Genomic DNA, 14,150 nt, shown 5'->3' with positions numbered 1-14,150 from the left:
ATCACTTGTGTAACCCGGTGTAGGGCGCTAGCTGGTTTCGTTTTGCGCGACAGTGTACATGCATCTGACTGTTCAATATGGCGTTGGGTCTAGTGGTCTATAGGAACTCTTTAAGTACTCACTGAGTGAACAGACCACCGCCAGTCAGCTGTTAAGAGTCTAGTACACTAACAGTGTTTGTGAGTGAAATCGTCACATACTCGCCCTCCAGTCAATTTAATACAGCCGACAGAAATTTGAAATTGTAGCATTTAATAAGGACGGACACAGAGCGCTCCTCTAGTATGTATCATCTGATAAGGACGGACACAGAGCTCTAGTATGTATCATCTGATGACGGACAGAGAGCTCTAGTATGTATCATCTGATAAGGACGGACACAGAGCGCTCCTCTAGTATGTATTATCTGATAAAGACGGACACAGAGCGCTCCTCTAGTATATATCATCTGATAAGGACGGACACAGATGAGACTGCAAATATGAAAGTCAGTCAGGCGTTAATACGTTTCATTCAGTGATCGTTGTCACCATGGTAACAGAACTGGCATGTGTACAAAAAGTATACAATCGTAATATTGAAAACTGATGTTTATTTAATCAACAGATGATGTCCACGGATTTGACATCACGTCGAGACAGTATTTCCACACAGAACACAGGCGTGTGTACAGGAACTTGTACTAGACTGACCAGCGAAATGTTTTTGGGGGTCGGTTCATGCTTTCCCCGGAAAATGTGTTAGAAAAAACATAAAATTTTCTTTGAGGGTGTGTCCGATCCCCCAAACTCCTTCTCTGCACACGCATCTTGAGAACACTTATGATGTGAACCTCACCTCTTCAGTATCCACGGCAACGACACTAGCCGGACAGGTTCATGGTCAAAATTCTTAATAGTCTCGCTCATAAACAGACTCTTGTAAAGAGTGTCTAGATACATTTAACTATTTCAGTACAGCCAGAACGACTGTCTACACCGGAGACTACACTGAATGTAGTCTCAGATGCACACAGAAGTTTGTCAACAAACAAACACAGTCTAGGTACGAGACGGATTTAAAATACTGAAGTACACAAATTAATCTGTCATTCTTTCTGTTGTTTGTCGTGTTCGCTACCAGCTGTTTGTTCTAACGTAAAATACACATTTTTCATAACACTATTTTTCCTTTTAGTAACTTCTGATATTTCAGCATACACATCAGCACTGGAATCCACTGTAAAGTATAATATTTTGTCCCCTTCTGATTCATAACTGCTAAGCACGTCATATACAGAATTAGTACCGTCCGAGTCGCCTCCCTTGTCACGGGAGACTGTTATGAAACATACACCGGTTTCGTTTGCTGCCAGTCTATCATAGTTATTTTCAGTCGTACAGTTTTCCGACTGCGTCGTTGTAGGTTTGTTGTAGATGTGTCCTGAACCGGAAGTAGGTTTGATGATATCACCAAGATGGCTGTACTGAGAGTCGTCACTTCCGGGAGGACAGTGCGGGATTGTCTCCAGCAGATCGGGTAGATTGTACTCCACAGACGACCTAGACGAGATCGGGCGGGTACCAGTCGTGCGAGTTTCCTGAAAACACAAAACACAATCTGTGATAACAAACTAAAACATCTCTTTCCTCGCATGAAGTCTAATAAAAGTGTAGACTTTTAAAAAAAAAAGTTTTATTTCTTTGTTTGTTTTATTTTATTTTTTTGTTTGTTTGGGTTTTATAGTTTCTATTATTTATAAAACAGTTGTCATTGAGTTTGGATTTTAGCAGTCCATCTTACTAAATATTACAACATGGCTAAGGCGTAGTAATCAAGTAAACTTTAAAATACCAATCTACTGTCTAAAGATATCCCACTTTTAAAAGTAAAGAAAAAATTATATCCACATTTAGCTGACACAATGCAAGCTTCTTCAACAGGAATAAAACAATATTCTGTGTATGAATACAAAAAAGATAACAAGCACGTAGTTAATAATCAACACATGTTGTAGATGTGAGTAATAACCAATGCATACTTGTAAATGTGAGTAAAACACATACTTACAGATGTGAGTAATAATCAACACATACATACAGGAGTGAGTAATAATTAATTATTTCTTGTATATGTGAGTAATAATTTACACATTCTTATGTATGTAAGTAGTAATTAACACATTCTTGTATATGTGAATAATAATCAACACATACATGTACATGTGAGTGATAACACATAAATGAGTAATATCAACACATACTTATAAATGTGAGTACTAATCAACACATACTTGTATAAATGAGTACTAATCAACACATACTTGTATAAATGAGTACTAATCAACACATACTTGTAGAAGTGAGTACTAATCAACACATACTTGTAACAGTGAGTACTAATCAACACATACTTGTAGAAGTGAGTCATAATCAACACATACGTGTAGCAGTGAGTAATAATCAACACATACTTGTAGCAGTGGGTAATAATCAACACATACTTGTAGCAGTGAGTAATAATCAACACATACTTGAAGCAGTGGGTAATAATCAACACATACTTGAAGCAGTGTGTAATAATCAACACATACTTGAAGCAGTGAGTAACAATCAACACATACGTGTAGCAGTGAGTAACAATCAACACATACTTGTAGCAGTGAGTAATAATCAACGCATACTTGAAGCAGTGAGTAATAATCAACACATACTTGTAGCAGTGAGTAATAATCAACACATACTTGTAGCAGTGAGTAATAATCAACACATACTTGTAAATGTGAGTACGCCATCTGAGACTCCCTTCTGCCGTTTTCTGCTTTAGACGAGATCAAACATCTTGACCTGAAAGTTGACACAAAGTAAACCAACAATTAAACATCATAAATAATTATACAAGAACATATATGTACCCACATTAAGACGGGTGTACCCATATTAAGACCAGTGTGCACACTATAAGCTCATGGTATCCACATTACGACCACTGTATCCACAATACGACCAGTGTACCCACAGTAAGACCAGTATACACACAATAAGATCAGTGTACCCACAGTAAGACCAGTGTACCCACATTAAGACGGGTGTATCCATATTAAGACAATTGTGCCCACTATAAGCCCAGTGTACCCACATCACGACCACTGTATCCACAATACGACCAGTGTACCCACATTAAGACCAGTATACCCACATTAAGATTAGTGTACCCACAATAAGACCAGTGTACCCACGTTAAGACCAGTGTACCCACAGTAAGACCAGTGTACCTACGTTAACACCAGAGTAGCCACATTAAGACCAGTATATCCACAGTAAGATCAGTGTACCCACTGTAATACCAGTGTACCCACAATAAGACCAGTGTACCCACGTTAAGACCAGTGTACCCACAGTAAGACCAGTGTAGCCACATTAAGACCAGTGTACCCATGTTAAGACCAGTGTACCCACGTTAAGACAAGTGTACCCACGTTACGACAGGTGTACCCATGTTAGGACCAGTATAGCCACGTTAAAAGCAGTGGACCCAATTAAGACCAGTGTACCCACATTAAGCCCAGTGCACCCACATTAAGACCAGTGTACCCCCAGTAAGACCAGTATACCCACATTAAGGCCAGTGTACCCACATTAAGACTAGTGTACCCCGATTAAGCCCGGTATATAAAACTAATTGACTTGTTGTACGGACCTGCGCCGCCACTGATACTTCACCCAGACAAGGATAGCGATGCCAGCGACGATGATGAGAATGACGAGGCCCGTGACGACGCCGGCGATGACGGTCTGGGGTCGCTGTGACACCGCGCCCACCACGGGGGCTGAAAACACGAGACAGTGGAGGTGAGGATACGATTCTTTGTTTCAATATTAGTGTGTAACAGTCTCAATGTATTGAGTTTTAAATTCAAGCAGAAACAGAACAATATTAAACGTTTAGATCGTCCCAGTTTATGCTTTTATTTTACAAAATTCATTCATCGTGAAAAACAGTCAGGATCGATCTATGTACGTCCATGTTCACAAGTAGTAACCTGTGGCTCACTATCACAGTATTACCTACTTGTATTCTGTGACATGTCACCCACTTGTACTCTGTGACGTATCACCCACTTGTCCTCTGTGACGTATCACCCACTTCAACTCTGTGACGTATCACCTACTTGTACTCTGTGACGTACTACCTACTTGTACTCTGTGACGTATCACCTACTTGTACTCTGTGACGTACTACCTACTTGTACTCTGTGACGTATCACCTACTTGTACTCTGTGACGTATCACCTACTTGTACTCTGTGACGTACTACCTACTTGTACTCTGTGACGTATCACCTACTTGTACTCTGTGACGTACTACCTACTTGTACTCTGTGACGTACCACCTACTTGTACTCTGTGACGTACCACCTACTTGTACTCTGTGACGTACCACCTACTTGTACTCTGTGACGTATCACCTACTTGTACTCTGTGACGTATCACCTACTTGTACTATGTGACGTACCACCTACTTGTACTATGTGACGTACCACCTACTTGTACTCTGTGACGTACCACCTACTTGTACTATGTGACGTACCACCTACTTGTACTCTGTGACGTATCACCTACTTGTACTATGTGACGTACCACCTACTTGTACTCTGTGACGTATCACCTACTTGTACTCTGTGACGTATCACCTACTTGTACTCTGTGACGTATCACCTACTTGTACTCTGTGACGTATCACCTACTTGTACTCTGTGACGTATCACCTACTTGTACTCTGTGACGTACTACCTACTTGTACTCTGTGACGTATCACCTACTTGTACTCTGTGACGTACCACCTACTTGTACTCTGTGACGTATCACCTACTTGTACTCTGTGACGTACCACCTACTTGTACTCTGTGACGTACCACCTACTTGTACTCTGTGACGTATCACCTACTTGTACTCTGTGACGTACTACCTACTTGTACTCTGTGACGTATCTCCTATTTGTACTCTGTGACGTATTACCTACTTGTACTCTGTGCTTTATCAACTACTTGTACTCTGTGACGTATCACCCACTTGTACTTTGTGACGTATCACCTACTTGTACTATGTGACGTACCACCTACTTGTACTCTGTGACGTATCACCTACTTGTACTCTGTGACGTATCACCTACTTGTACTCTGTGACGTATCACCTACTTGTACTCTGTGACGTACTACCTACTTGTACTCTGTGACGTATCTCCTATTTGTACTCTGTGACGTATTACCTACTTGTACTCTGTGCTTTATCAACTACTTGTACTCTGTGACGTATCACCCACTTGTACTCTGTGACGTATCACCTACGTGTACAATGTGACGTGTCACCTACTTGTACCATATGACGTATCACCTACTTGTACTCTGTAAAGTGGTCGAGTTGACCCCGGGTGGACCAGTGACGAGGACGGGAGGGGTTAGTGGAGTTGAGAACACACCGCTTGTTGTTGGCTGGACCACAGTCAACGTCGCTGATGTCGTCACCTTGATGTTTAAAACACCTGAAACACACATTTAGTTCAGTGATCTTCGCAACAAGTTTATAGGCCAGATGTGGCACGTTCTCTGTGACAAGGGTTATTATGTAACTAATATAAATTACAGGGAATTGTCATGACTAACGCCAATTATGTACCTTCCACGTGACACACTAGTTACCATGTCTATTCCTATAGCTGTATATCACAATATGTACATGGATGTACAGATATTGTTTACCTTCCACATGACACACTAGTTACCATGGCTATTCCTATAGCTGTATATCACAATATGTACATGGATGTACAGATATTGTTTACCTTCCACGTGACACACTAGTTACCATGGCTATTCCTATAGCTGTATATCACAATATGTACATGGATGTACAGATATTGTTTACCTTCCACGTGACACACTAGTTACCATGTCTATTCCTATAGCTGTATATCACAATATGCACATGGATGTACAGATATTGTTTACCTTCCACATGACACACTAGTTACCATGTCTATTCCTATAGCTGTATATCACAATATGCACATGGATGTACAGATATTGTTTACCTTCCACATGACACACTAGTTACCATGGCTAATCCTATAGCTGTATATCACATTATGCACATGGATGTACAGATATTGTTTGCCTTCCACATGACACACTAGTTACCATGGCTATTCCTATAGCTGTATATCACATTATGCACATGAATGTACAGATATTGTTTACCTTCCACGTGACACACTAGTTACCATGGCTATTCCTATAGCTGTATATCACAATATGCACATGAATGTACAGATATTGTTTACCTTCCACGTGACACACTAGTTACCATGTCTATTCCTATAGCTGTATATCACAATATGTACATGAATGTACAGATATTGTTTATGCCTTCTGATAACTCAGACTACTGTGCAAATGGTGTACCATCAAGACAGATAGTGTACCATCAAGACAAATTGTGTACCATCAAGACAAGTGGTGTACCATCAAGACAAGTGGTGTACAATCAAGACAAATGGTGTACATTCAAAACAAATGGTGTACCATCAAGACAAGTGGTGTACCATCGAGAAAAATGGTGTACATTCAAAACAAATGGTGTACCATCAAGGCAAATGGTGTACCATCAAGACAAATGGTGTACATTCAAGACAAATGGTGTACCAGCAAGACAAATGGTGTACCAGCTAGACAAATGGTGTACCAGCAAGGCAAATGGTGGACCAGAAAGACAATGGAAATACTTTTTTTTTTTAAAGAAACTAAACACACTGCAAATATTTTAATTATTTTAACCATTATTCTCCGTTTGAAGCAATATTGTTTGTCTATCTATCTATCTGTTTGTCTGGCCGTCCATCTATCTATTTAAATTGTAAACCAGGTTGTCTTGACAACAGCACACGCTTCGGTGAGGTATATTAAAGAAGACATTAAGACTGATTGAAAATGAGCTTCTTCTACTTTGATTTATCGTCTGGCTTAGTCCCGTCATCATCAGTTTTATTAACGACGTTTTCTAGTTTATAGATATAGCGTCCACGCACGCAATACTCTAATAACTGGGAACCCACTCACACTATTACATCTACTGGAATATCTGCACTGTTACACTGGCTGTCGTCAAATAGATTTATCAATATGCCCCTTCCTCAGTCAAACTCTCTTTTGGGTTTTTCCTCCCATCAAAGCCCAGTGCCTCAGGCCTGTCTGTGGGGAAATGCATATAAACGATCCTTTACTGCTAGTGGACACATATAGTTGGTTTACCCTAAGACTGCGAGTCAAAATTACCAGATGTTTGACATCCAATGGTCATTAAATAAAACAACATTTAACTTTTAACTTTTATGTCGACAGAATGAATGAATGAATGAATGAATGTTTAACAACACCCCAGCTGGTTGATGCCAATGTTTGTGTAGAACATTCCACAATGATTTAACTAGTAGCCCTATTCCACGTCCGGCTTATGCACAAGGCACTGATGGGTTCGATTCCCACTTGAGGCAATGGAGTATTTTTCCTTTCATCACGGGCTCCAACCCAGTGAATACACCGCTAGGTGTATGACCTCACATGGGTGATAATTAACCGACATACACTGCAGGTCCAGTGTACCCCAGGTTCGAGTGACACTGAGATAACCTGGCTCACAGGAAGCGTGGAGCACGGTCCCATCAAGTAGTCCCATGTCGACAGGGAAATACTGCGGCTTCGCCATTCATCTCATTACAATCATCTATATGTTTGTTATGTTCTAACTAAAACTATGTTTGTCTCTGTGCTGTATGTTTGAGACGTCTCTGAAACTATGTTTGTCTCTGTGCTGTATGTTTGAGACGTCTCTCAAACTATGTTTGTCTCTGTGCTGTATGTTTGAGACGTCTCTAAAATATGTTTGTCTCTGTGCTGTATGTTTGAGACGTCTCTAAAACTATGTTTGTCTCCGTGCGGTATGTTTCTGTGCTGTATGTTTGAGACGTCTCTAAAACTATGTTTGTCTCAGTGCTGTATGTTTGAGACGTCTCTAAGACTGTGTTTGTCTCTGTGCTGTATATTTGAGACGTCTCTAAAACTATGTTTGTCTCTGTGCTGTATGTTTGAGACGTCTCTCAAACTATGTTTGTCTGTGCTGTGTGTTTGAGACGTCTCTAAAACTATGTTTGTCTCTGTGCTGTATGTATGAGACGTCTCTGAGAATGTGTTTGTCTCTGTGCTGTATGTTTGAGACGTCTCTAAAAAATAAAAGAAGAAAAAGTAGAAAACAAAACAAAAAAGAAGAAAAAAAGAGAAGAAAACAAAAGAAAAAGAAAGAAAAAGAAAGAAAGAAAGAAAGAAACGAAAACAATGAGTGATGGACTAAGGACTCACACTGGATGAAGTTCTGGTTTCTGACGTCTGCCAGTCTGCCGACACACACCATGAGCTGACACACGGCTCTGAAACAACAAGAGACGGAGAGATACACGATCGCCGAGTCTCGTCTTCTACCTTTACCGTGTTCTGGTGTTCTGTTGTTCCGGGTAGCCCACCGGCACAGTGCAGTTCAGATGCATCAAAGTATTGTTCATATTTAAGTAATCAGTAGCATTTTCACACCACAATGATTTTGACATAGAAAATATTGTATGAAATATCTTGTAATTTAGATTTATATATAAAAACGCTGCTATTTTGGAATGACGTTATCATTCGAAGTGAAATGTTAAATGTACTGATTTATGCCAATGTTTATGACTACACAGGAAAAGCTATTGGGAATATTTATGTCGTATTCACATTAAGTGACCTTCAGTTCTAATGGCGTCTGAAGGACGACTCGCTGGGACTGAACTAGATTTGTGTTCTTTTATTAACCATTCTTTGTCTTTCTCGTTTTTAATGTTCACCAGATAACGCTAAACATCTGCGCCATGTTTGCTTCACTATCAGCCACTCCAGATATTTAGAACGGCGTTTTCGAACATGCTCAGTGCGTAACATGGTGGTAAACATTTAAAATGTGATGTATAAACTCCTGTTGATCATCAAACAATGTTGTAATAGCCGGAGTCCAAGTGTCTATGCAGCACGATATAATAGAGAATACAAGGCAGTCTAAAATTAAACCAAGCGTAATCATAAAGTTAGAACTGAACAGATAATCCGGCGCCATTACTTCGGCAACAATGGAATTAATTGCAGTCACTGAAGATGGTTGACAGACATCCGTGGAGTGCTAATGTTATTATTTCATCAATCAACAGTTACAAAAATGTCGTGTCTCGAATGGATTATAAACCAAACAACAGCACACATAGGCGTAAAGGCTGCCATTTGTATTGGGGACAGACCGAGTTCTGCCCGAATTAAACGTAAATGCACCAGTCTGGATAACAACATTTATTCATATTAGCATTACTGCCAGCTACATAGGGTTGCAAACGAATCATTACGCATTTTTACATGGATTACAACTAATATTGTGGGTAGAATGATGGAAATACATAGTGAAAAGTTTTTAGGCAAGTTAATTTTGCCCGATTATCTCTATTATTTTTTTGGCCTATGACAGCGTATCAACTCACCGGCACTGCGGTTGGTCACTTCTACGAACTCGATGATTTCGCGGTACAGTTGTCTTCTCCTGCTCTTGGCCATTTTTCGCGGCCAACATTGTACAGACGTAGACGCAATTGACTCTAAAACATCGCATATCTTTAATTAAAAGAAAAAAGAATAAAAGAAAACTAATTTATTCACGTATATTCTTAAAACGATACACTCCTGCCCCCCCCCCCCCCCCCGCGACCACCCTCGTATTTCCATGTTGATCACCGCCTCTCCCTCGTGGTGATGTTTAAGAGCGCCTAAGTGAGTTAAGCGAATTAGGCCCCTGGTGTAGTAATATTATATTTTAACGACGTATTTTTAATTTTTTTCATTTCAACTTATTTTCGTGCTTATATCCAATTAAGCTATCTGGACTATCTGTCCAGGACACAGGGTTAGTTGTTAATTGTTAGTGGAACTAGTAAAATTACTTAACGCAAAATCAGGCATCCCCCCCCCCCATACACCTCCCAAATGATAACTTCTTGTAATGTTATGACCACTCACTCCGTCTACAATTATCTGACCCCCCCCCCCCCCACACACACACACACACACATACCTATCACAATCCACTGTGCCTATAACGCAATTTAATTAGCAAGACTAACGGAGTATTCCATCTGTATTTATTTTTGACAATCAACAATGGAGAGAGAAATACCCTCGCTAACAGAACACATTGGCCACTACTAGCTGCGTTTATAGAATAAGAACAGACATTGGTCTGAGAACATTACACAACTCGTAATGAACGCTCCCTCGGTAATACACTGTCTGAGAACATTACACAACTCGTAATGAACGCTCCCTCGGTAATACACTGTCTGAGAACATTACACAACTCGTAATGAACGCTCCCTCGGCAATACACTGTCTGAGAACATTACACAACTCGTAATGAACGCTCCCTCGGTAATACACTGTCTGAGAACATTACACAACTCGTAATGAACGCTCCCTCGATAATACACTGTCTGAGAACATTACACAACTCGTAATGAACGCTTCCTCGAACAACAGTAATACACTGAGATGTGTCTAGCGATCTTTACGAAGTGAAGTCCTTAAGTGCATAGCTACCTTATACACTTAAGGCGATCTTAGCGCTAAGATCGCTTCGTGGAACGGGGCCTACATTAGTAACTAACAGCATCAGTCAAAACTCGCTTATTATCAGTGCAAAATGTCAGTAAAAACTCGCTTATAATCACAGCTAAAAATTGGCTGGAGTAAAAAACAGTAAATAATAATAATGAACAAAAGCCCACCCATGTTTGCTAAAGGTTAATGAAAAATCAATAATTAACATTCTGAAGCATTTTGCTATTTTGATACTTGATGATGACGTAATCTCTGAGATGTATCACACCAATATGCAGGGCTAAGTTCAGCCAGACAGGGCAGAAAAACGTCCGCTATACTGGTTTATGCGCTTCACGCTAAACAAAATGGCAACGTTGGGAACCAATCAAATAGTTTGCAAACGTTAGCAAAACGTTCGATATCTGAACTTGGGGCAGGTGTTTTCAGGAGATGTGGTTAGCGGGGATTTACACAAGAATACAGTTCTGGCGATAGAACAGTCGGGGTCTGTACTCCACGAATCCGATTATGCTACAAAGCTCGCTGTAAAGTTGTAAACGCACGTCACATCCCGAAAGAAAATTAACAAAGGTTAATAGAAGCAATATTCTTAGCAACCAGTTCGATATATTCGCCATAGGTAGTCTTTCATATTTGTATCAGGGCCGTAAAAACAATATTCAAAGTAGGAGTGGGGAATACTACCATCTTTTTAGGAGGATTATATATATAGTTGGACACATACGGTTTCATCAGCCATGTGTAACCCGTTAATAAAAGTAGCTTCACGTAACCCTCACAACGCCGAAAAAGAAATAATTCCCCTGTGGTTCTGTTTAACACTCGCAAAGCTAGAGGGATCACAGCACTATTATATATATATATATACACACACACACACACACACACACACACACACACACACACACACACACACACACACACTGCTCGGCCTGTCGGTCGCCACAATCGCCAATTGCGATAAATATATAAAAGTGGCGACAAAATAATCAATATGGCGACTGACTGTGGCGATTGTTTAACATAAAAATAAACAAATAAATAAATTCGAGCTCAGTTTTAGGTATCCAGTAAGAAAGAATAATTTCAACCATTATCTAATCTTCTGATCTGTCTGGCCACGTTATGGAATCTCCGACTGGACAAATAATGCATGAATTCCTTTTATTATTCTTTCTTTATTGCTACATGTAGATTTTTGTTCATTGTTATATAAACGTAATCCAGCACCAGACACTTGAGCACACTGCATATTGTCAGAGTGCTTGACATCAGATTCTGATGTTTGATAGTGTTCGCCTTACTTGTCCACTCTCATAGCTTAACCATAACAATCACCAACCAGGCTTGACGAATATGACATCTTACTATTGACCTGCATGGAACACAATGCGATATAACCCTTTGTATAATTCGGAATCAAAAATAGTATTGGTAGTAAATAGTATGTTTATATATTTGCCATGTATTTTATGTAATACATATAAAAGTATAAAAAGACATTTTTTTTTTTATTGATTGCTACCGTATGTAATGTGGCGATTTTTTTCTTACAGTGACTACAAAATTCTGAAAGTGGCGATTTTTTAAAACCAGTGCGGCCACTTTTTTGTTGACTCAGACCGACCACTGTATATATAGGTCTGGTAGTGCAAAACCAAATAACATCCGTCTGGGTCAAAGTTCGAGGTGCATCCAATAGAGTAGTTCGTATTACAACACCTGCCATTGGTGGTAACTGTGACTGTGTTTAATTTGTTGTCAAAACATTTAGTTTCATCTGGGTAAATAATGTATGCAATTTTATTTCATCTAGTACCACTGTGTAAAGTAGCCTTGTGCTTGAAATATGTATGGGGTACCTGTAAAACCAAGTATTACAATTTTATTAAAACAAACCTAGTGTGTTGTAAAAACATCCAGTTATATCGGAATGAGCCATGAAAGTTTCCACTTTTTTAAGTTATTATTTTGAGGGAGGGGTTGTAGTACTGATGTTTAGGGGTCATAGCTTGGTTGATATATTGCATATAGTATTTTTAACCACATACGTTAACTTTGTCGCCTTTGGGATTTTATTTGGTATAGTACAACCTGGTGGTTGTGTTTACATGGACTAGACTGGAGATAAACTTACACCGAGATTTCCACAGACATTCCGCTGTCTTCTCCAAACACGTGTTGAGAATCGACTGCACTGTTCCCCGGACGTCATTTCGCAGTACTAGCGTGTCCAGTCTACACGCTACCCCAGACACCTCGATACAAAAGTAAAACCTGTTAGAAAACATATTAGATACCTTGTCAATACACAGTAAAACTTCTTAGGAAAACATATCAGATACCTTATCAATACAATGTAAAACCTGTTAGAAAAACATATTAGATACGTCGTAAATACACACGTAAAACCCGTTAGAAAACATATCAGATACCTCGTCAATACACAGTAAAACCTGTTAGAAAACATATTTAATACCTCGTCAATACACAGTAAAATATATTAGAAAACATATCACATACCTCGTCAATACACACAGTAAAACATGTTAGAAACCATATCAGATACGTCGTCAATACACACAGTAAAACATGCTAGCAAACATATCAGATACGTCGTCAATACACACAGTAAAACATGCTAGCAAACATATCAGATACGTCGTCAATACACAGTAAAACCTGTTAGAAAACATATGAGATACGTCGTCAATACACACAGTAAAACATGTTAGAAACCATATCAGATACCTCGTCAATACCCACAGTAAAACATGTTAGAAACCATATCAGATACCTCGTCAATACCCACAGTAAAACATGTTAGAAACAATATCAGATACGTCGTCAATACACACATTAAAACCTGTTAGAAAACATATCAGATACCTCGTCAATACACACAGTAAAACCTGCTAGCAAACATTTCAGATACGTCGTCAATACACAGTAAAACCTGTTAGGAAACATCAGATACGTCGTCAATACACAGTAAAACCTGTTAGAAAACATATCAGATACGTTGTCAATACACACAGTAAAACATGTTAGAAACCATATCAGATACGTCGTCAATACACTCGGTAAAACCTGTTAGAAACATATCAGATACGTCGTCAATACACAGTAAAACCTGTTGGAAAACATATCAGATACGTCGTCAATACACACAATAAAACATGTTAGAAAACATATCAGATACCTCGTCAATACACACAGTAAAACCTGCCAACAAACATATCAGATACGTCGTCAATACACACGTAAAACCTGTTGGAAAACATATCAGATACGTCGTCAATACACACAGTAAAACCTGCTAGCAAACATATCAGATACCTCGTCAATACACACAGTAACACCTGCTAGCAAACATATCAGATACCTCGTCAATACACTCAGTAAAACCTGCTAGCAAACATATCAGATACGTC

The 14,150-nt window shown here is 39.4% G+C and overlaps 1 protein-coding gene across 2 annotated transcripts in view; it reads right to left on the bottom strand.

Moving 5' to 3' along the window:
• Positions 1–572: 572 nt before the first annotated feature.
• Positions 573–14,150, bottom strand: part of LOC121369399 — a 24,138-nt gene continuing 10,560 nt past the window's right edge. For both annotated transcript variants that reach the window (XM_041494480.1, XM_041494479.1), the window contains 7 exons: positions 12,854–12,993; positions 9,585–9,714; positions 8,389–8,456; positions 5,376–5,519; positions 3,679–3,808; positions 2,753–2,825; positions 573–1,579 (listed from right to left, as the gene is read on the bottom strand). In XM_041494480.1, the coding sequence (XP_041350414.1) occupies positions 1,088–1,579; positions 2,753–2,825; positions 3,679–3,808; positions 5,376–5,519; positions 8,389–8,456; positions 9,585–9,714; positions 12,854–12,993 (1,177 nt within the window). In that variant the 3' untranslated portion in view covers positions 573–1,087. The remainder of the gene's footprint in view (positions 1,580–2,752; positions 2,826–3,678; positions 3,809–5,375; positions 5,520–8,388; positions 8,457–9,584; positions 9,715–12,853; positions 12,994–14,150) is intronic.

Source organism: Gigantopelta aegis, chromosome 3, assembly GCF_016097555.1.
Source record: "Gigantopelta aegis isolate Gae_Host chromosome 3, Gae_host_genome, whole genome shotgun sequence".
NCBI classification, from domain to species: Eukaryota; Metazoa; Mollusca; class Gastropoda; order Neomphalida; family Peltospiridae; genus Gigantopelta; species Gigantopelta aegis.
This window is presented reverse-complemented; position numbering and strand designations above follow the sequence as displayed.